This window comes from Dipodomys spectabilis, unplaced genomic scaffold (assembly GCF_019054845.1).
Source record: "Dipodomys spectabilis isolate Male_0828 unplaced genomic scaffold, ASM1905484v1 ptg000225l, whole genome shotgun sequence".
Taxonomy (NCBI): domain Eukaryota; kingdom Metazoa; phylum Chordata; class Mammalia; order Rodentia; family Heteromyidae; genus Dipodomys; species Dipodomys spectabilis.
Window position 1 is genome coordinate 1,205,955 of NW_024870902.1, and position 20,219 is coordinate 1,226,173.

The following is a 20,219-nucleotide window of genomic DNA, read 5'->3' on the forward strand; positions in this document are numbered from 1 at the left end:
TCCATGTCATTTCCTACTCCTCCAGCCAGAGAAGGGAAGGAAGGCCAGAAAGACATAGAAGGGAGTTCCAGGCCTCCCTCTTGCTTGAGGTGGAGGAAAATGAATTCTCTTCAGAGTGGGTGAAAGGTGAAAAGTTCTGTAATCTGAGTAGAACATGGGCTTTCTGTGCATAAGACTCTGTGTTCTATCCCTAGCACAAGAGGGGACGAAAGAGTTATACAACCTGTTTGGGTAACCTCCTCAGTAAGGCTGTGTATGGTCTAATGTAGATTGGTTTGCTGTGATAGCCAATTGCTTATATGTTGCTTCATGTCTGGTTGATGCCGGTATACTGTACACAACTCTAGGGTAGAGCTACCAGAACTGTGGGAGTTGATTTTGTGTGTGTGTGTGTGTGTGTGTGTGTGTGTGTGTGTGTGTGTGTGTGTGTGTGTGTGTGTGTGTGTGTGTGTGTAGTTCCTAGGGCTTGAATTCAGGACCTGGCTGCTCTTCCTTAGCTTTTTCCCTCAAGACTGGCACTCTTTCACCTGAGTCACAGATTCACTTCCAGCTTTTTGCTGGTTAATCAGAGATAAAGAGTTCCAGAGACAGCAGGGCACCAATGGCACATGCCTATAATCCTAGCTACTGGAGAGGCTGAGATTTGAGGATAGCAGTTGGAAACCAGTCCAAGCAAGAAAGTCTGTGAGCTGGGCACTGGTGGCTACTGCCTGTAATCCTAGCTACTCAGGAGGCTGAGATCTGAGGATCTCGGTCAAGGCCAGCCTGGGCAGGAAAGTCCATGAGACTCTTATCTCCAATAAACGACTAGAAAACCGGAAGTGGTGCTGCGGCTCAAGTGGTAGAGCGCTCGCCTTGAGCTGAAGAGCTGAGGGACAGCGCCCAGGCCCAGAGTTCAAGCGCCACGACTGACCAAAAAAAAAAAAAGTCTGTGAAATTCTTTATTAATTAAATCATGGAAAAAGCTGGAAGTGGTGCTGTAGCTAAAGTGGTAGAACACTAGCTTTGAGCAGAAGAAGTTCAGGGACAGTGTCCAAACCAAGAGTTTAAACCTCAAGACAAGCCAAAAATAAAAAATAAAAAAAGAAAGTTTCAGAGATGTTCCTGCATGGAACTGCCCTAGAGCCAGGATCCTCAAATCTCAGCCTCCTTAGTAGCTAGGATTGTAGCTTTGAGCCACCAGAGCCCCAGGGAATTTTGGCCTTTAGTAAGAAAGCTATCTTGATTCTTAACATACGGACTCTTCCAGTCGCTTTTCACATCATTAAACACATGCCCAAAGCTCTCTCCTTTGCTCTGGACTGCCTTGAGCTTCTGGCACTTTCTTATACATCTCAATCTGGCATTTGCGTCTGGCTGTTTTGGAGGTGGCCTCAGACCTGCCCCATGGGTGCTGCAGAGTTACTCAGAGGGAGTGGCTCTCTCTGGGGTTGTCACTCAGGGTGCACGTGGCCTGCTTTTAACAATTTTTTCCATAAAGCATCTTATCTTTCATGTGTGCATTTCTTCCAAGACTCAAACTTTCACAGAAATGTATGGCATATTATCCTGGAAGTATCTATTCTTCCCTCAGAATTGGCTGTGTACTTCAGCTAAAACTTGCTTTTTAAATATATCTTATTACAAGTGCATTTCCAAAGCAAAAAAAAAAAAAAAGAAAATAAAACAAAGAGCATGCTAACATATATTTAAAGCATATTTAGTAGCCATCCTGTTACAACTGTTTTTTTTCACTATTATTATATGAAACATTATTATTTACTATCCAAGGACTCTGGTTGTGTGAATATGTCTGGCTCAGATCATAAGATTTGTCTATAGATCATTATCTTTGTAAACACATTTATATGCAAAAGAAATTATAGACCCTGCTTTGAGAAGAAGAAACATATATAAAACTAGCAGAAAATAATTTTCTGCTTGAAATAATTTTTTATCCTAAGATAAATAAAAAGTATCAGAAGTTCTTAGATTTAGATCTCTTTTCCAAAACTCTAAAAATTCTAAAAATAATTTAATATCTAAAAATAATGTTTATGGACCCAGCGCTGATGGTTTATACCTGTAATCCTAGGGACCCAGCAGGCTGACATCTGAGGATCGAGGTTCAAAGCCAGCCTAGGCAGGAAAGTCCATGAAACTCTTATCTCCAATTAATCACAAAAAATATATAAATAAATAAAATCCAGAAGTGGAGCTGGGGCCCAAGTGACAGAGCACAAGCCTTAAGAGAAAAAGCTCAGGGTCCAGGCCCTGAGTTCAAGCCCCAGGACCAGCACCAAATATAATAATAATGTTTTCAGTTGTGTCTGTAGGTTTTTCTCATCTTACATCCATACTACAGTGTCACCATTAGTTATGGTATAGCTAGTATGGTGGTCATCCGCCTTGCCCACCCAGAAGTCCCCCTGACCTCCTAACATGTCTAAGCCTCAGGACTTTATTTTTCTTGGCTCTGATATTTAAGAAGCATATCTGACTGAACTTACAGCTGTTTTGAGTATATTCTGAGTGTCCACTCTGTGCGTTTTACTTAGTTCACAATGAGAGAGTGACTGTGCTTTAAATTACAGGCCAGAATTAAGAATGGTAACATAGCAAAGCCCTTCAATGATCACACAAGGCCTAGCCCCCTTTAAGTAGACGCCTCAGCCCTTGTGAGTACCACCACAATCGCCAGCTAGGAAGCACGTCTTGGTCTCAGGACCTCTGCCCAGCTGCCCTGTCAGGTTCCCAGAGAACAATGCATGGTTGATTTTTGGTATTGATTAAGATGTATACATTGGCACCAGTTCGTTGGGCTTCAGTGCTTCACATTTGGAATCCTGGTTACTTAGGAGGCTGAGATCCGAGGATCACACTTCAAAGCCAGCCCAGGCAGGAAAATCTAATTGGAGATTCTCATCCCCAATTAACCACCAAAAAGCAGGAAGTGGAGCTGTGACTCAAGTGGTAGAGCACCATTTTTGAGTAAAGGAAAAGCTAAGAGACCGCACCCAGGTTCTGAGCTCAAGCCTCATTACTGAAACCCAATATATATATATTGGCTTATTACAAAAGCAGTAGAGAAATAATTTTAATTTAATCAAATGTTTTAGAATTTCACAATTTTCACTTTTTGATTCCTAATAAAAAAAATAGGACTTGAACAAGACCTTACATTCTTGCTCAACTTTTTGCTCAAGGCTAGTGCTCTGCTCTCTGGCTTGAGCCACACTTCCAGTTCTGCCAGTTTACTAGTTAATTGCAGGTGAGAATCGCTAGGATTTGTCTTCCCTAGGGTGATTTGTATTCCCTAGGATGGCTTTGTATCAAGTTCCTGAAATTACAACCTACTGATTAGGCCTGAGCCACTGGTGCTGGTCTTCATTCTTTTTTAATAGTGTATGTTAAATTGTACGTGGTAAGTGATTGCTTCTAGACGTTTCCATGCATGCATATGATGAATTTTGACCATAATCAACTGCTCTATTACTCTCCCAACATTCCTTCTCATGCTTTCTTTTCCCCTTCCACCTCCCTAATTGTGTTTTTACTTTCAGGACTTGGTTTTATTTCACTTCCACAAATGGAGGGAACATGCAATACTTGATTTGGGGGCGCTAGATTATTTCACTGAACAAGATGATTTCCAGTTCCATTCATTTTCTGACAAATTATCTAATTTAATTCTTCCTTATAGCTGAGTAAAATTCCATTCTTTACATCCAGTAATATGGCTCTTGATATTTCAGTTTCCCTTGTGATTACAGTGTAGCAATTAAATTGCCCAACGGAAATTGATAATCAGCTATTAGATTTTAGGTGTGGTCTAAGGCCCAAGGAGTAGCAGAGTTGGAGATATACGCGTACATAGGCAGGTGTAACATTCTATGGTTTCATGGTATTGAAGGAAGCATGTGTCCTGTAAATCACAAGTTCAGAATAGCAGGCATGTGTGCGAGACATTATATCTTCATGCATTTTCATGTGAGCACCGTCTGCAGGATCACCACTAATAATACTTTTTTTCTTTAAGGGCAACCAGATTCTCAGTGGCCTCTCCATTGAAGAATACAAGACCACATTGAAAATAATCAAGCAAGCTATTTTAGCTACAGACCTAGCACTCTATATAAAGTAAGTCTTTAGAAAATTATCTTCTAAAACAGATCTTAAAAGTGTTTGCAGCTGGGTACTGTTGTCTTAGGCCTAGCTACTCTGGAGCCTGAGATCTAAGGATCCTAGTTTGGAGCCAGATCAGTCAGGAAAGTTTGTGAGATGCTTATCTCCAATGAACTTCCAAAGAGTCAGAAGTGAAGCTGCAGCTCAAGTGGCAGAACACTAGCCTTGAGTAAAAAAGGCTCAGGGATAGCATTTAGGCCCTGAGTTCAAGCCCCAGGACCAGAACACACGCACACTCACACACGCGTGCACACACACAGTGTACATATACAAGATGCAGGGCACCAATATCAAATGCAGTGAAAACAGGAGTTATACTGTGGGGGAGGAACATACAAAGCAACAAAAAAATCACATGGTACATTATAAATACGTTAGAAACAATAGCAAGAAAGAAAAAAAGATATTTGTGTCCCTATCTTGGGGCTCATTTTACTTAACATCATCTCATCTGGTCATATGTACATAGCTTTTGGCCTTTTCTTCTTGTCCTACACAGGTACTAGTTATTGCAAATAAGAGAAACCATGGGACCTATCAAACAAGTAATTCTTGTTTCTGTTTTATTTGATGTTGGCAGAGGAAGAATGTTAATGTACAACTTGGAAGTTAATGATTCTAAAATTCAGCTACGCATTACAGTGCTAGGTTGTGGTGATGCATTTTCACAATTGCTCTGCATTTCTGAATGCTAGCAAACACTTTTTCCTGGGTTTGAACAACCATGTATTGCCACCTTCCAGAGAGTGAAGTGTTTTCAAGTGTGGGAAGACAGGGAGCCTGGAGCCACACCTGTGGGATTTCCTTTAGCACAGAGCACAGGTCTCTCCCTCTGCACGAGGATTAGAGGCAAGGAGTTTGCCACTCTTAGGAGAAGAAAAACGAGCAAAATGGACAGCCGCAAATGTCTATCAGTTATCTACTGCTCTGTATCTAACTTCAGTATCTACGTCATTGAATTTTGGAACACTTGAAGGGTAATTAGAATTGAATGTTGGGGAGGGCACACAGGGGATGGGTGGGGGGTGATGACAGGCGTGCCTTTGATCAAGAAGCACTGGACACTTAGACACTAAATTGTAACCCCCTCATGCAACCCTTTGAAGTTCAAAAATAAATTGTTGGGGGAGGGGGACTGTCAGTACTGGAGTTTGAACTCAGAGCCCAGGCACCGTCCCTGGGTTTTTTGGCTCAAGGCTAACACTCTACCACTTTAGCCACAGTTCTACTTTGGTCTTTTGGGTAATTACTGAAGATAAGTCTCACAGACTTTCCTGCCTGGGCTAGGCTTAAACTGTAATCCTCAGGTCCCAGCCTCCTGAGTAGCTAGAATTTTTTTTTACAGGTGTGAGCCACTGGCATCCAGCTAAATTAATTTTTTAAAAAATTAGACACCCCAGTGGTGATTCATGCTTGTAATCGTAACTACTCAGGAGACTTAGATCTGAGCATCATGGTTCAAAGACAGCTGGGACAGGAAAATCCATGAGATTCTTACCTCCAGTTAACTACCCAAAAAGCTGGAAGTAGAGCTATGGCCCAAATGGTAGAGCACTAGCCTTGTGCAAAAAAGCTCAGAGACATTACCCAGGCCCTGAGGACTGGCACACGCAAATAATAATAGTAATAACAGTAATAGTAATAATTATTATTACTGTTATTATTAGAGCAAAAGAAAATACAATAAATTTCAATTTACTCCATTTGTAACAGATTTGTTATACCAAGTATTTGAAAAGTACCTTGAACCGCACAGCCTTCTGGGACTTGTCATGTCCAGTGAGCATCTCCTCTGATACGCTATGAAACTACTATTAATTTGTGAAGATCCTATGTAGTAAATTTCAGAGCATAACACTTTTCTCTTCTTGAGTCTTGTGTGTCTAGCTAGATTTTAAAACACTAGGGAAAGAACAACTCTTGTGATTGCTCAAGATTTATAGCAATGATGGGTATTATTACACATCAGATTATATTTACTGAATCAAAGTGGGAAGAGCTAAGTTCAAGCCCTAGAACCGCTCAAAACAAAAAAGTAAATGAAGAGTGAGAATAAGTATTAAATGACTTTTAAATGTTGATTTTTAGATGAAGGGGTTCTACAATAAGGATTTTTTTTTCTCCAAATATTTATTTTCTGAGTATCAGAGACTAAAAGTTGATAAGAGACAGGGTACTCAACATAATATTTTTCTTCATTTTCAAGGAGACGAGGAGAATTTTTTGAACTTATAAGAAAAAATCAATTTAATTTGGAAGATCCTCATCAAAAGGAACTATTCTTGTAAGTCAAGTTTCTTTACCTGGTTAATTTGCTCACTGTTAGTTTTTATTATTTGTTACAACACGATGATCTTTGAGGCTGTCAGACTTCACCGGAGTGCTATTTGAAGGGCTGTTGAAGTGAAAATAAATACACATGTAAATTCAAGTGAGTAAGTTGTTCCTTCCTTTTAGACTGACTTAGAATGGACTAGAGTAGTAAAGTATCCATTGGCTTCCACTCAATCTTTGGATGAAAGAGCTGAAAATAAATCATTTTCTGTTTTGTGAGAGCAAGTGGATGGCTGCACTGAGTACTGGTGGCTCGTGCCCGTTATCCTAGTTAATCAGGAGACTGAGATCTGAGGATGGAGGCTGGAAGCCAGCTGGGACAGGAAAGTTTGTGAAACTCTCAACTCCATTTAGCCAGCAAAACTCCAGAAGTGGAGATGTAGCTCAAGTATCAAGCTTTAATAAAGCCCAGTTCAAGTCCGAGTACACACACACACACACACACACACACACACACACACACACACACACACACACACACACACACACACACACACACACACACACACACACACACACACACACACAGATGATACACATGGATGACACTCAGCCTAGCAGTGCTGTTAGAATTGGGGCCCTCCAGGATCTCTTCTATCACCAGTACACCTTTCCCTTCCTTCTAGCACCTTTGTTCTTGTTGTTAGGTTTTGTTTTGTTTTGTTTTACAATAGCTACCTACGTTGTGGCGAGAACAAGATCAAAACAAAGGAGCCAAGAGGCAGTCATCAAGAAAAAGGAGACATCGAATTCTAAGGATAGTGTGCACACAATTTTGAAGTCAACACTGCTTTAATAAATGGGGAGATTACTTTGCATGCCATGAAAGACACAAATTATAAGGAAAGAACAGAGGGATTCCCAGCTGTCTATTGTGTGTAGCCATATGTCATTGCATGGTTTCCTGGGCTTTTTAGAATAGCTCAGTACAAAAGAAAGTGCCTCCTGCTGTGGTTAGTGAATACTTGTTCTCAATATAACAAGAGAGATACAAGAGGATATTCCCTCTGAGCTGTTCTGTCCTGGCCTGACCTCTTGTGGAGAAGTCTACAGTAGGCCTGACACCCACCTGGCCCCTGTGTTGGTGGGATTGCAGTTAAGGGCACAGGGTATCATCTTAGAGACAGATGTACTGTCAACTTATTGAAATCCTTTGTGACCATGACAAATAGCTCCAAGCCAGATGCTGGTGGGTGGCTCACACCTGTTATCCTAGCTACTTAGGAAGCTGAAATCTGAGAATTGTGGTTCAAAGCTCAGGCAGGAAAGTCCACAAGGCTCTTATCTCCAATTAACCACCAAAAACATAAGTGGAGTTGTAGCTCAGAGTGATAGAGCGCTAGTTTTGAGCAAAAATACTTAGGACAGTGCCCAGGCCATGAGTTCAAGCCTCACAATCCATATATATATATATATATATCTCCAGGACACTGATTTTAAGTCAGAGAATCAGTGCAAGAGAGAGTACCATTTTCTTTTGCTACTTTGCCTTGAGTGTTAATATCTTAAGGGAATGGCCTATTGCCTATTTCTTTAAACTAATTAAAGGGGTAAATACATCAGACATTCAGGTCTGAGATGGGAGCATCAGGCTAAAGGCAGAGCCATGTTCAAGCACAAGGTCTTGTGTTCAGCTAGAGACTCACAGACTCCTGAGACCTAAGTGTTTTCACTTCCCTAACCAGGGCTGAATCTTCTCCATTCTCACTTCAATTTCATCATTCTAAGCCTTTCCACATTAAGGGCACCAGCAGGTGGTAAACGAATTAGGATTGCTCACTATAATTTGTGTGTGTGTGTGCACACACGTCCACATGCCTGTACACACACCAAAACTGGGGCTTGAACTCAAGGCCTCGGTGCCTTAGTTTAGTTTTTCTGTTTGTTGGTTTGTTTATTCAAGGCTAGCTAACCAGCACTCTACCACTTGAGCCACTCAGCTCCACTTCCAGCTTTTGGGTGGTTAATTGGAGATAAGATTCTCACATACTTTCCCGCCGAGGACTGGCCTCAAGCCACGATCCGTAGATCTCAGTCTCCTGAGTAGCTAGAATTACAAGTATGATCCAATAGCACTCCAAGTGCCCACCATAATTTCTGCTACAGCACTTTCATCAGTATGATATCTGATGTTTTCCTTTAATTATGCATCAGTACCAATGTGTTCTCATCATTCTACCTTGCAAAAAATAATAATAGCAGGTATGTTTTACCCCAAAGCAAATCATGTGCTTGTGCCAGTCTGGAGCTAGATGCAACCATCTGAGGGAGTGCTGTGAAGGAGGACACTTGTCATAGAGGAGTCTGTGGAAACTGGTCTGTTTCTCCGGTCCCCCCTGACTGCCATTCCTCTTGTTGAGAGGGTTTCTGTCACTCCGCTTTAGTAGTGATGGTTTACGGAGGTGTGTCTGCACAGAAAAGTTAATGGGGATTTGTGTTTCTCTCTCCCCCACCAGAGCCATGCTGATGACGGCCTGTGACCTCTCAGCGATCACGAAGCCCTGGCCCATCCAACAGCGGGTATGTTGCATAGTGATGGAAAAAGCAGTAGCTACAAAGTCAAAATAAGAAAAGATCTCATGCTTAAAGGCACTTCCAAAGTCAACATTTAGGGAATGCTTTTCATAAGTTTGTTGTTTGTTTGTTTGTTTTGGAGCTGGTACTAAGGTTTGAACTCATGGCTTAGGTGCTGTCCTTAAGGTTCTATACTCAAAGCTAGTGCTCAACCACTAGAGCCACAGCTCCACCTCTGCGTTTATTTTTGGTAGTTAATTAGAGATAAGGTTCTCACAGACTTTCTTGCCTTGGCTGGCATCAAAATGTGATATTTACATCTCAGCTCCTGAGTAGCTAGGTTTATAGACATGAGCCACTGGTGCCCAACTCATTATTATTATTATTATTATTATTATTATTATTATTTGCTTTTTCTAATTCTTAAGCAGAGTTAAAAACAGATAGTTGGACATAAACAGCAACAAGAAAAAGAACAACTTTCCCTTTATGGCCTAAGTAGTTGATTTGCATGTATGAAAGCACAACAATGAAACCTGCTGAAATTGATTTAAGGAGCCAGAATTAGGGGAATGAAAGAGGGTGGGGTGACAGAGATATACTGAATGAATCATGGAAAAGTCAGAACTAACATATATTCATCAAAAAACCATTTGAAAAGTAATCAGATCACCAGTTTGCATCACCATGACTTTTCTCACCATTAAGAACAAAATGAATCCCAATGAGTATAATAATATTCATATATATATATATATATATATATAATATTCCCTTATATAAACTTGGTATTCAAAAAAAAGGTTTTCTTTATTCCATGAGACTGGCTTACACTTTGTATTTGTATGATAAAAGAACACTGAAACCTAACTGTTGACGTTTGCATTTCGATGCTACTTCTGGCTAACCTTGGGTTTATGTTTTTTGGAATTTTATTTTTTTTAGTACATGCTTTTGATTTTTCCTTAAGGCTCATTGGTTAAGCTAGGCTTTTCCTTAGCACTAAGGTGGCATTACCAAGTTCTTGAAGGAAATGTTGTTGTCGGATGTAAGAGGATCTGATCGGGAATATAAGTAATAAAGACCTTTTCTCTGAATTAGGAGAGCTTCCAGAACACTTTTGCCATAACAGAGGCAGAAGAAGATGGGCTGTGTGGTGATATGCATATTGCATTTTGTTTGGGGAGATGGAATTTTGATTCTGAATGTATTATCAGAGACTTTTGCTGGCAACAAGTGACACAGCACAGAAACAAAAGAGGTTCAGGTCATGAATCGCATAGAAAAAACAAGATTAAAATCCACAGACGTGCCATGCTCTCCAGAAAGGTCATCTGACATCGCTTCTGGCTCTGTATTAAATAGGATCAGGAGCCATTTTCAAATAGGAAAGGACACGGAAGACAGGAAGATAATGTCATTCCATTTATACTTTCTTCAGAATTGAACCTTTGACCTATTGCTTTATTGGAGGGGAGAGAAAGGAAGAATCAAACACATTAAAAATAAAATTTAGACAGGCACTTGTGACTCACACCTGTAATCATAGCTATGCAGGAGGCTTGAGGTCTGAGAATTATGGTGTAAAAACATACTGGGCAGAAAAGTTCATGAGACTTTTATCTCCAATTGACCAGCAAAAAGCTAGACTGGAGATGTGGCTCAATTTATAGAGTACCAGCCTTGAGTCAAAAAGCCAAATGAGAATGAAAGGCCCTGAGTTTAAGCCCCAATAACAACACCAAATAAATAACAAATACAAACATATATGCATACATACATACATACATACATACATACAGCAGCAAACCAATCCTGCTCAGGAGATCTGAAGATTGAAGCAAAATCAGCTCAGGCAGGAAAGTCTGTGAGCCTCATATCAGCAAGTAAACACCCAAAATCCAGAAATAGAGATAAAAGTCAAGTGATAGAGTGCTAGCCTTGAGTCAAAGAGCTCAGGGACAGTACTCAGGCCCTGAGTTCAAGCCCCAGGACCAGCACAAAAAGGAAAAAGGCTGCAAACTACCAAGGAGAGATTTACAGACATGGGGAAGAGTAAATGAATGAATGAATGAATGAATGTAGTAATGAAGAGAGAGGAGCCAGACATGGACCCATGTCCAAATGTCCTGCTATTGCTTATTGCTAGCATCCTTGTGCAAATTGCTTCATCTCGCTCTGCACTTCAGTTTCTTCAGCTGTGCACTAGCCTCTTAGAGTGACATGCTTTTTCCTTCCCCAAAACAAAGTCTGGTATTTATTTCAGATAGCAGAACTTGTAGCAACTGAATTTTTTGACCAAGGAGACAGAGAGAGGAAAGAACTCAACATAGAACCCACGGTAAGTAGGACACCTTCTGGATAGCAATTACTCAAATGTATACTTTTTTAACTATATGCTTTTTATTTTCAAGACAATAGCCCAGACTAGCCTCAAATCTCAGATATCTTCCTGACTCAGCTTCCTAAGTGCTAGAATTACAGGTGTGCACAATCACACCCCTCTAAATTGTGTACTTCTTTTTTTCTTTTTTAATGTTTTTCTGGGTTCTTTCCTTGGGAATGCAATTTCTCAGTTTACTTGTTTTTTCTAACCAGTTTTTCTTGTTAGAAGAATTATACATGCCCTTGACCAAAAGCAAATACAAGTAACAGGACCAAAAAACAAGACTTGTACTCACTATATTGTGCCACTTTTTTTTTTGGCAATTTGCACTTTTTTTTTCCATTTAAATATGATGAACTACTTTTTTTTTTTTTTTTTTTTTTGGTCTGTCATGAGGCTTGAACTCTTGGCTTGGGAGTTGTCTCTTAGCTCTTCAGCTCAAGGCTAGTGCTCTACCACTTGAGCTACAGCGCCACTTTTGGTCTGAGGAATCGAACCCAGGGCTTCGTGCATGCTAGGTGAGCACTCTACCACGAAGCCACGTTCCCAGCCCCATGATGAACTACTTTTTATCCCAAAAGATGTTCTGTCAAGTGACATTGGTCAAAATGACATGAAATAAATGTCATCATCATTATACCAAATTATATTTGGTATAATGAGGTCTGCAGTGTTCATATTACAAAGAGCACAGTGATTAAAAAAAAAAAAAACCATGGATGTTGCTGAACTTCTGTCAGCTGTTCCTTTATTATTCTGTTAGGATAAATTCCCGTGAGGCAACATAGAATTTAAAGGTATTATTTAATCCATGCTGCCTTTTTTAAGAGGTTGTTTTATTATTATTATCTTTAAGTAGTGGTACAGGGGAGGTGTTACTTAACATGGGGGTGTGTGAATACAATACATCTTGATCCTTGTCACCTCTTCCACAGTCCCATCTCCTTCTGTCCCACCCCTTCCCTTACATTTCTTTCTATTCTTTTGTGTTTTGGTTAGTCCTGGAGTTTAAAGTCAGAGCCTGGGCACTGTCCCTGAGCTTCTTTTGCCCACTCTACCACTTGAGCCATAGCACCACTTCCAGCTTTTTCTGTTCATGTGGTACTGAGGAATCAAACCCAGGACTTCATGCATGCAAGGCAAGCACTCTACCACTAAGCCACATGCCCAGCCCCTGTTACAGTTCTTAATTTTGTGGCATATACCATGAGTTCTTGACTGTATTCACCCCTCCATCCCCCTTTCATCTACTGCCTCTTTAAATAGAGTGATGGATCAACTAGAAGCAAAGGTTCTTCTGAAAGCGCTTGTGTCTTTTAGAAAGGAACCAAGGATCTTTTTTCTTTCTGCTTTGGGGTCCATAGACTTGCTGTCTGATCTTGCCAGCTAGCTGGCCGCTCCATCTTTGGCTGGCCAGCCTTCACTGCCTGCTTGGAAATAAACCTGGCTCTGTCTGTGTGTGTATTTATTTTCAGGATCTAATGAACAGAGAGAAGAAAAACAAAATCCCAAGCATGCAAGTTGGGTTCATCGATGCCATCTGTTTACAACTCTATGAGGTATTTATGGGAAACTACACTTACGTTCTGAACCCAAACCCGAAGTAAATAGAAGAGATTAGCATTGAACATACATTTCTTTTTCCTTCAAATCAAGAAGCGAACAAGCAGAAAAAAAAAAAAGAAGAAATAAAATTAGTAGTAGCATTGTTTCTTTTACTGATGTTTGTATTGAACAGGAACATATTTTATACTTCCTATTTTATGAAAACTTATTCGTTTGATGTACAGATAGGAAAAATTAGAAAAAAATTTCTGAGGATTGAAAGGAGGGAGTTAGAAGAAAGGGGTTAAAAGATGATTACCAGTTCATTTCTATACTTCTGCAAGAGTGGATTCTTGTTTTGTTTTGGGTTTGGGGAGAGGTTATATTCCAGGTAAAAAGATTTTCCCTGAAAAAACAGGGTGCTGGTGGCTCATGTCTGTCATCCTAGCTACTCAGAAGGCTGAGATCTGAAGATCACAGTTTGAATGAGCCTGGGAAATGAAAGTCTGTGAGACTCTTATCCCTAATTAAACATCAGAAAAGCAGGAAGTAGAACTGTGGCTCAAGTGGTAGAGTACTAGCCTTGAGTAAAACAGTTCAGGAACAACATGCGGACGCTGAGTTCAAGTCCCAGGACTAGCACAAAAAAAATTGTTTATGAATTTAGAGGTTTATGATCTCAGTACAGAAAGGAGAAATGCCATCTTGTGTGTGTGTGTGTGTGTGTGTGTGTGTGAGAGAGAGAGAGAGAGCGAGAGAGAGAGAGAGAGAGTGTCCTGGGGCTTGAACTCAAGGCCTGAGCTTTTTTATCTCAAGGCTAGTGCTCTAGCATTTGAGCCACCACTTGCCTTCCAGCTTTTTGATGCTTAAATTGAAATAAAAAGTCTCATGGACATTGCTGTTTGGGCTGGCTTCAAAACTTGATCCTCAGATCTCAGCCTCCTGAATGGCTAGGTTTATAGGTGTGAACCAATGGCTCCTGGCAACCATTTTTATTTTTTAACATTTAAGGTGGAAAGCTGAGGCATGTTTTAAGTGGTAGGTACAGTATAAAGCCCTGAGTTTAAAAAAAAAAAAGTTCAAAGAGGAACTTGTTTTCAGTATTTATTTGGGGAAAGAACATTACCTAGAGTGAAGTTGTAGCCATCAAACAAGTTAACAAAGAAGCACTAGTCAGTGGGAAACAAGAGGAAAGGACAGAGAGACACCAAAGAAACAAGGTAAAGGAGTCCAGGCGCTGCTCCCTTGCCTTCTCCAGGATTCACTAACAGATGCTTTCCCTATCTGATGGTTAAGAGTACCTCAGTTGCACCAATGGCTCCTTTGATATTTTTTTTCCTATCCCGATAAATGCTATCAAAATAACCAGATGCTGAGTTAGGTGACTCATCCTAGTGACTCAGAAAGCTAGAAGCCAGCCCAAGCAGACAAACCCAGGAGACTTGTATCCAATTAACCAGCAAAAAGCTCACGTGGAAGAGTACCAACCTTAAGTAAAAAAAGAGAAGAATGTGAGACCCAGAGTTCAGGCCCCAGTACCAGCAAACACACACACACACACACACACACACACACACACACACACACACACACACACACACACACACACACACACACACACACACACACACACACACACACACACACACTACCAATACCCACTAGAGATTTTGTCTACCAGCATTCCATATGTGGGCAAGAAGTCAATGTGCTTGAATCTGCTGTGATCTGTGATCTTCATCTGTATTGTTAATGTTATTATAGGAATAATAATACATTATCATGGTAGATAAAACAAAGTACCAAGAAGGAAAATGGAAGGTTAAATCACTTACCATCTTACTACTAAAGCATATCTACTAATAACATGAATGTACACACTTTATAGTTTCATACGTAGACTCTTAATTTCATAGATCATAATACACATTTCTGTGTCGCCTGTGTTTCTGTAATCATGTTTAATGAGTACAAAATAGTTATGAAATATACTTAGCCCTGTTGTTAGGTATTTGTTTCTTTCAGTGTTTATCATAAAGAAATCTACAGGGGTTAGAAACATGGCCCAGGTGGTAGAGCACCAGCCAGTGAGCAGAGTCATCAGAAATGGAGTTCAAGTCCCAGACTCAGCCAAAAAAAGGAGAAATCTACAGGGAACATTCTTGTAGCTAAACCTGTATGACCTCATCCTTAGCAAATAACGCCACCCTGAGTTAGGAATTAACCTTTATTCTGAGCTTGGATTAAACAGTGCAGTATAAGAAATCACTCTATACTCAAATGTGGGGAAAAAAAACACTACCACAACAAAAAAGAAAAATCCTGTCTTCTTCTTGTAGTCATTCTCACACTCAGAGCCAAGAAATAAATGTTTTGTTTTCACATCCGTCTCCACAACTCAGGTCCCATGGAGGGTTGTACTCGTTCTGTATCTCCAAAGAAGATCATGTATTCATTATCTTTGTAATGATGGCATATTCACACCATTATGGAAACCCCACCAGTGAAATGAACGTAGACCATGGCCACCCTTGTGGCAGGTTTGCGGGAGAGGGCCTGAGTCCTTCCTTCCTTTATCTTAGCCTTCGTTTTTTCTCTCTGTAGGCCCTGACCCATGTCTCAGAGGACTGTCTGCCTCTGCTAGATGGCTGTAGAAAGAACAGGCAGAAATGGCAGGCCCTCGCAGAACAACAGGAGAAGACACTGATTAATGGCGAGAGTGGCCAGCCCAAGCGGAACTGAACAGCCTGCCTCACACAAAAAGCCCAGATTTCCACTCATGGTGGAGTCTGCCATGTGCACACTCTCACTACCCACTGGTGTACACTTTGCCACTGCTGTATCTTTTATTTTTTGCACAACCTTGGAGGATATAGCATGAAATTTTGTAAGGGGAATTATGACATATTTTCTGTATATTTGTTTTATGCCACTGACCTGAAAATAGTGAATGACACCCACTCTTAACATGTTGGTCCGAGCACTGCTGGTGGTATTTTGCGTGTGGTCATATGTGAGTGGAAGCTGTGCACTGGGGTGGCTTTCTTCTTGGGGATTGCCAGGAATTGATCTTGTGTTTCCTGAGTCACTGAACTTTCAAGAATGCTTGGAATCTTTCCTTTGATCAAAAGTAGGTTAGGAGAGAATTGAATATATTCTGGCCCATCCATTGCCATTCATAAAATAGCATAGATTGGCCAAATAGATTTTTAAAAGAAATGAGTATATGGGTCAAAAATGTCTTGACAAAGTTAAGACATTGAGAAACAAGACTGTAAAGAAAATGTGGGTTGTTTTTTAGTGACTTGGTGTGTATCTGTGTGTGTCTGTGTGTGTCTGTGTGTGTCTGTGTGTGTGTGTGTGTGTGCTGGTACTAGGATTTGTGCTGAGGTCCTGGTCTCCTTACAGTTTATAAGTCAACAATGAAGTTTCCATGCCTCTTTTTCCAAAAAAATAAAAGACATTATCATTGGAGTATTGATCTGAGTGAGACATGACCATTAATAGAACAATACAAAATAAACCTGGTTGTTCCTCCATTGAGTTAAGTAGAGAGAAAAAATTAATTTCATGAGCAGCAGAGGGCTATTTCCTATACTGTGTTCAAAAAAAAATGAGTTCAAAGCAACAGTAAAGTTACTTGGTTGCCATTTATGTCCTTTCCCTTTGTCTTTTCCTGAAATTCAGTGTGCTGCAAATTCTGTGTTTATGTTTATATATTGAAGCAAATGGCTTAATTTGTACCATTCAGACAAGGGAATAAAAGCAAAAGAAGTTGTATTGCTATTACTTTTATATGGGTAAGGCTTAATCTGGGAAGTTGTCCACTAAATGCTGTATGCGTGATCATTGTAATACTTGTATTTTCAGAATGTTATTTTTGTCATATGTCATCAGGTATAATCTGTAAGTTAGTCTTTCCATGGCACTGGTGTAAAAGTAACACTGCCTGTCACTCCACTAATAATTGTGCCCACCTACTGCTGTACACCTATGCATGCACACCCAGCTCTTGAGTAGGGACAAATTGTCTCCAGGATAGCATTCCTTAATAAACCTTTTAGTTAATCACACACATTGTGAGTTAACAGTCATGCTAAAACAGAGTCAAGACACTTGAGTCATTTTCTTTAGGCCCTTCTGATGTAAGCCACTGAGAATGTTTGTAAGACATGGCAGATTGTATGTGGAAGACTTGCAGATGCATATTGTGGTGAGTAGGAAACCATATTGAGATCAGAAATTGTTTGGGTCGCCTTTAGGTAATAGTTCGTTTCATTAGTTTAGCCATTAAAAGAAGTTTGCCACTGCCATGTGCATATTATTTTACTGTTGGATATTTTAGATCAGACAGAAGAGAATATTTCTTTAGGATTGAGTAATCTGGTCCCATAATTTTTGATTTGTTAGAAAACCATTCCAGACCTAGATTACTGTCTGTGGTTCATGGGTACCAATCAAAGTGTATGCTTTTATGTGACTATTTCTTTCCCAGGAGATATATATATCTATATATAGATACATATCTATATATAGATATATATATCTATATATAGATACATATCTATATATATAGATATCTACATATCTATATATGGATATCTACATATCTATCTATATATGGATATCTACATATATGGATATCTATATATAGATGTATATCTATATATATCCCTGCTTTCCCCTATGTTTATATCTCCCATAATTAGCAAGAGGTTGTTTATCTGTCCACTTGGTTATATCAGAGTAACATGATTAATTTTTTTGTTGTTTTGTTGGTACTTGGGTTTGAACTCAGGGCCTCACATTTGCTAGGCTGAAACTCAACCACTTTGAGCCATGCCTTCAGCCCTGGTTTTTTATTTTTTCCAGTAATTTTTGAGATAGGGACTCATACTTTTCTGCCCAGGCTGGCCTCAAACTGTGATCCTCTATCTCTTAGTCTCCGGAGTAGCTAGGATTACAGATATAAACCACCACACCCAGTTTGATACCATTTAATCTCCATGTTCACGCAGAAAAGCCTCTCCTACTTTCTACTAACTTGGTAAGAGCTGTCTGAACTGCCTGGCTTTGTCCTTTGTTTAGAGGATTGGCCCTTGCCACCCACAATCCTGTGAGTTCGTGTGAGTCACTTTACCTCTGTGTGCCTGAGGAAGTTGTAATTCAGAAGCAGGTTTAGATAAAAGTCTCTATCTTCAAGGGAAGTTGACAGAAGGCAGAAGAAAGTTCTAGAGCTCACTTTGCCCTTCCATACACTTCATCAAAAGCCTGTGTCAATCTGTCTTGAATGTTGTTGAAAGTCATGTAAATAGTTGCAAATACAAATTTCTATCACAGTTTAAGAAAAGGAAACCTTAATACTCATCACTAGCCACTGTTAATATCTATTTGTATTCTTATACTTTTTTCAATATATTTGAACAAATATATAGTTTCTGGCACTATTTTTATAATACTAGAATAAAGGAGTTACTATGTATATGATGTTTAGCTTTGGTGTCATTTTACATAATTGTACTGTGGGTTTCTTTACTTTCTCTACCCTGAGAAGCATGTCAGATGACTTCTCCATGACAAAATCACTTTACCGGAACATGTGTCCACCGCTGGACCCCGTGACATCAGGAGACGGTCAGTGTGGTTTTTCTCTGTGTGCATTCCTCACCTGTCAATTGCTTTCTCATTTTGCCATTCTCTGTAAAAATAAACCGAAAAATAAGCAAGTTCTGAGTGTCATGTGATCATTAGTGGACTTTGGGTTTTAAGGGTGGAGAATGACAGCGACATTGGGCTTTGAAGTAGGGAGGATGGGCCATATAATTTGAGAACCTTCAATGAAGCCAATCTGTGGTTCTAGTCGTAATGATTTGATGGGTGGAAGATTCCTAGACTCCTCAATAATTGTCTCCTTTTAATTAATACCCTTTGCTACTATTTGCCTTCATGCTTCCAGTATATAACAGCTCTGTGTTCATATGCTGTATGTGGAGCTATGAAAGGATGAAGAGTTAAATACTTGCCAGATTGAAAGTGCTGAAGTCAAGTCCCTGTCTATTTTCAAACCCGATTCTTATTCCACTGAATTTTTCAAATTGTTTTATTTTAAATATCCCACATCCTTATTGGATAGAATGGCTACAGAAGATCCCTCAAGATGATATTTACCCCAGCCAGTCATGAAGGTAGGATTCAATGTAGAATTTCTGATTTCAAACCCTCTTCATGAGGAGCCAAAGCAGAAAATAGGACAATTATCATTGTGGAGAAAACTTCTTAAATATATGGCCACTAGAGGGTGCCAGGAGTTCGGGCATATTTAAGGAAGTATGCTTCTGGCTATAAAAACTGAACAAGCAGAAACGGTCAGATAAGTTGATGTTAGGCGAAATGATAAGGATTCAAGATAAGGATTCAACTGTTTTTTTCTTTCTTGCAATTGTGTCTAATATATTTATAAGATGATTTCTTTGTTGCTTTGAATGTCCCTCCCCCACGGTATAACCCCTGTTTTCACTGTATTTGATATTGGTATACTTTGTGGAGGGGAAGAGAAAAAACAAATTGTTTAAATAAGGATACAGGTGGACCCATTGCAACAATGAGATGTACAAGACGTTATGTCGAAAAACGAACTTAACAACTTTGGCAGGCGGTGAGGGGGTGGGCAAGAAGGGAGAGATGGGAAGGGATGGGAAGGGGAAACAAAGGAGGAGGCAACAATGCTTGTAAGAAATGTACTCATTACCTTGCCCATGTAATTGTAACCCCTCTGTACGGTATTTTCACAATTAAAAAATTTGAAAAAAAAAACTAAAATGGGAAGGGGAGGGGGGAGGAGTGGAGATTAACAGAAAATTTAAAAGTAAAAGGAAATAAACTTATTTACAAAACTTTAAAGACTTCCCCTGTCCCGTGATCGTGACGCCAGGATTTTCTTCAAGCAAATCATAAAATGATATGAAATCTTATACCAAATAGTCTGTGAAAATACCAACCCATAGAAACACCAGGCATTTAAGAAACCCCTGACCCTACATTCATGCTGTGGCAAGTCGTTCTACCTCACCAGAAAAAGAAACCTCAATTCCTGATTCTGTACACAGGAATTTCTGGCCATGATTTTTGTTTATTATTTTTGTGCCAGTCCTGGGGCTTGAACTTAGGACTTGAGTGCTGTCCCTGTGCTCAAGGCTAGCATTCTACCACTTGAACCACAGCTCTATTCTGGCTTTTTGGTGCTTAATTGAAGATGAGTCTCAGATTTTTCATGCCT

The 20,219-nt window shown here is 39.9% G+C and overlaps 1 protein-coding gene across 3 annotated transcripts in view; it reads left to right on the forward strand.

Annotated features, from left to right (window-relative positions):
• Positions 1-16,646, forward strand: part of Pde5a (phosphodiesterase 5A) — a 126,286-nt gene extending 109,640 nt beyond the window's left edge. For all 3 annotated transcript variants that reach the window (XM_042697583.1, XM_042697585.1, XM_042697584.1), the window contains exons 16-21: positions 4,019-4,119; positions 6,371-6,448; positions 8,955-9,018; positions 11,279-11,353; positions 12,874-12,957; positions 15,548-16,646. In XM_042697583.1, coding sequence (XP_042553517.1) covers positions 4,019-4,119; positions 6,371-6,448; positions 8,955-9,018; positions 11,279-11,353; positions 12,874-12,957; positions 15,548-15,685 — 540 coding nt within the window. In that variant the 3' untranslated portion in view covers positions 15,686-16,646. The remainder of the gene's footprint in view (positions 1-4,018; positions 4,120-6,370; positions 6,449-8,954; positions 9,019-11,278; positions 11,354-12,873; positions 12,958-15,547) is intronic.
• The last annotated feature ends 3,573 nt before the right edge of the window (positions 16,647-20,219 follow it).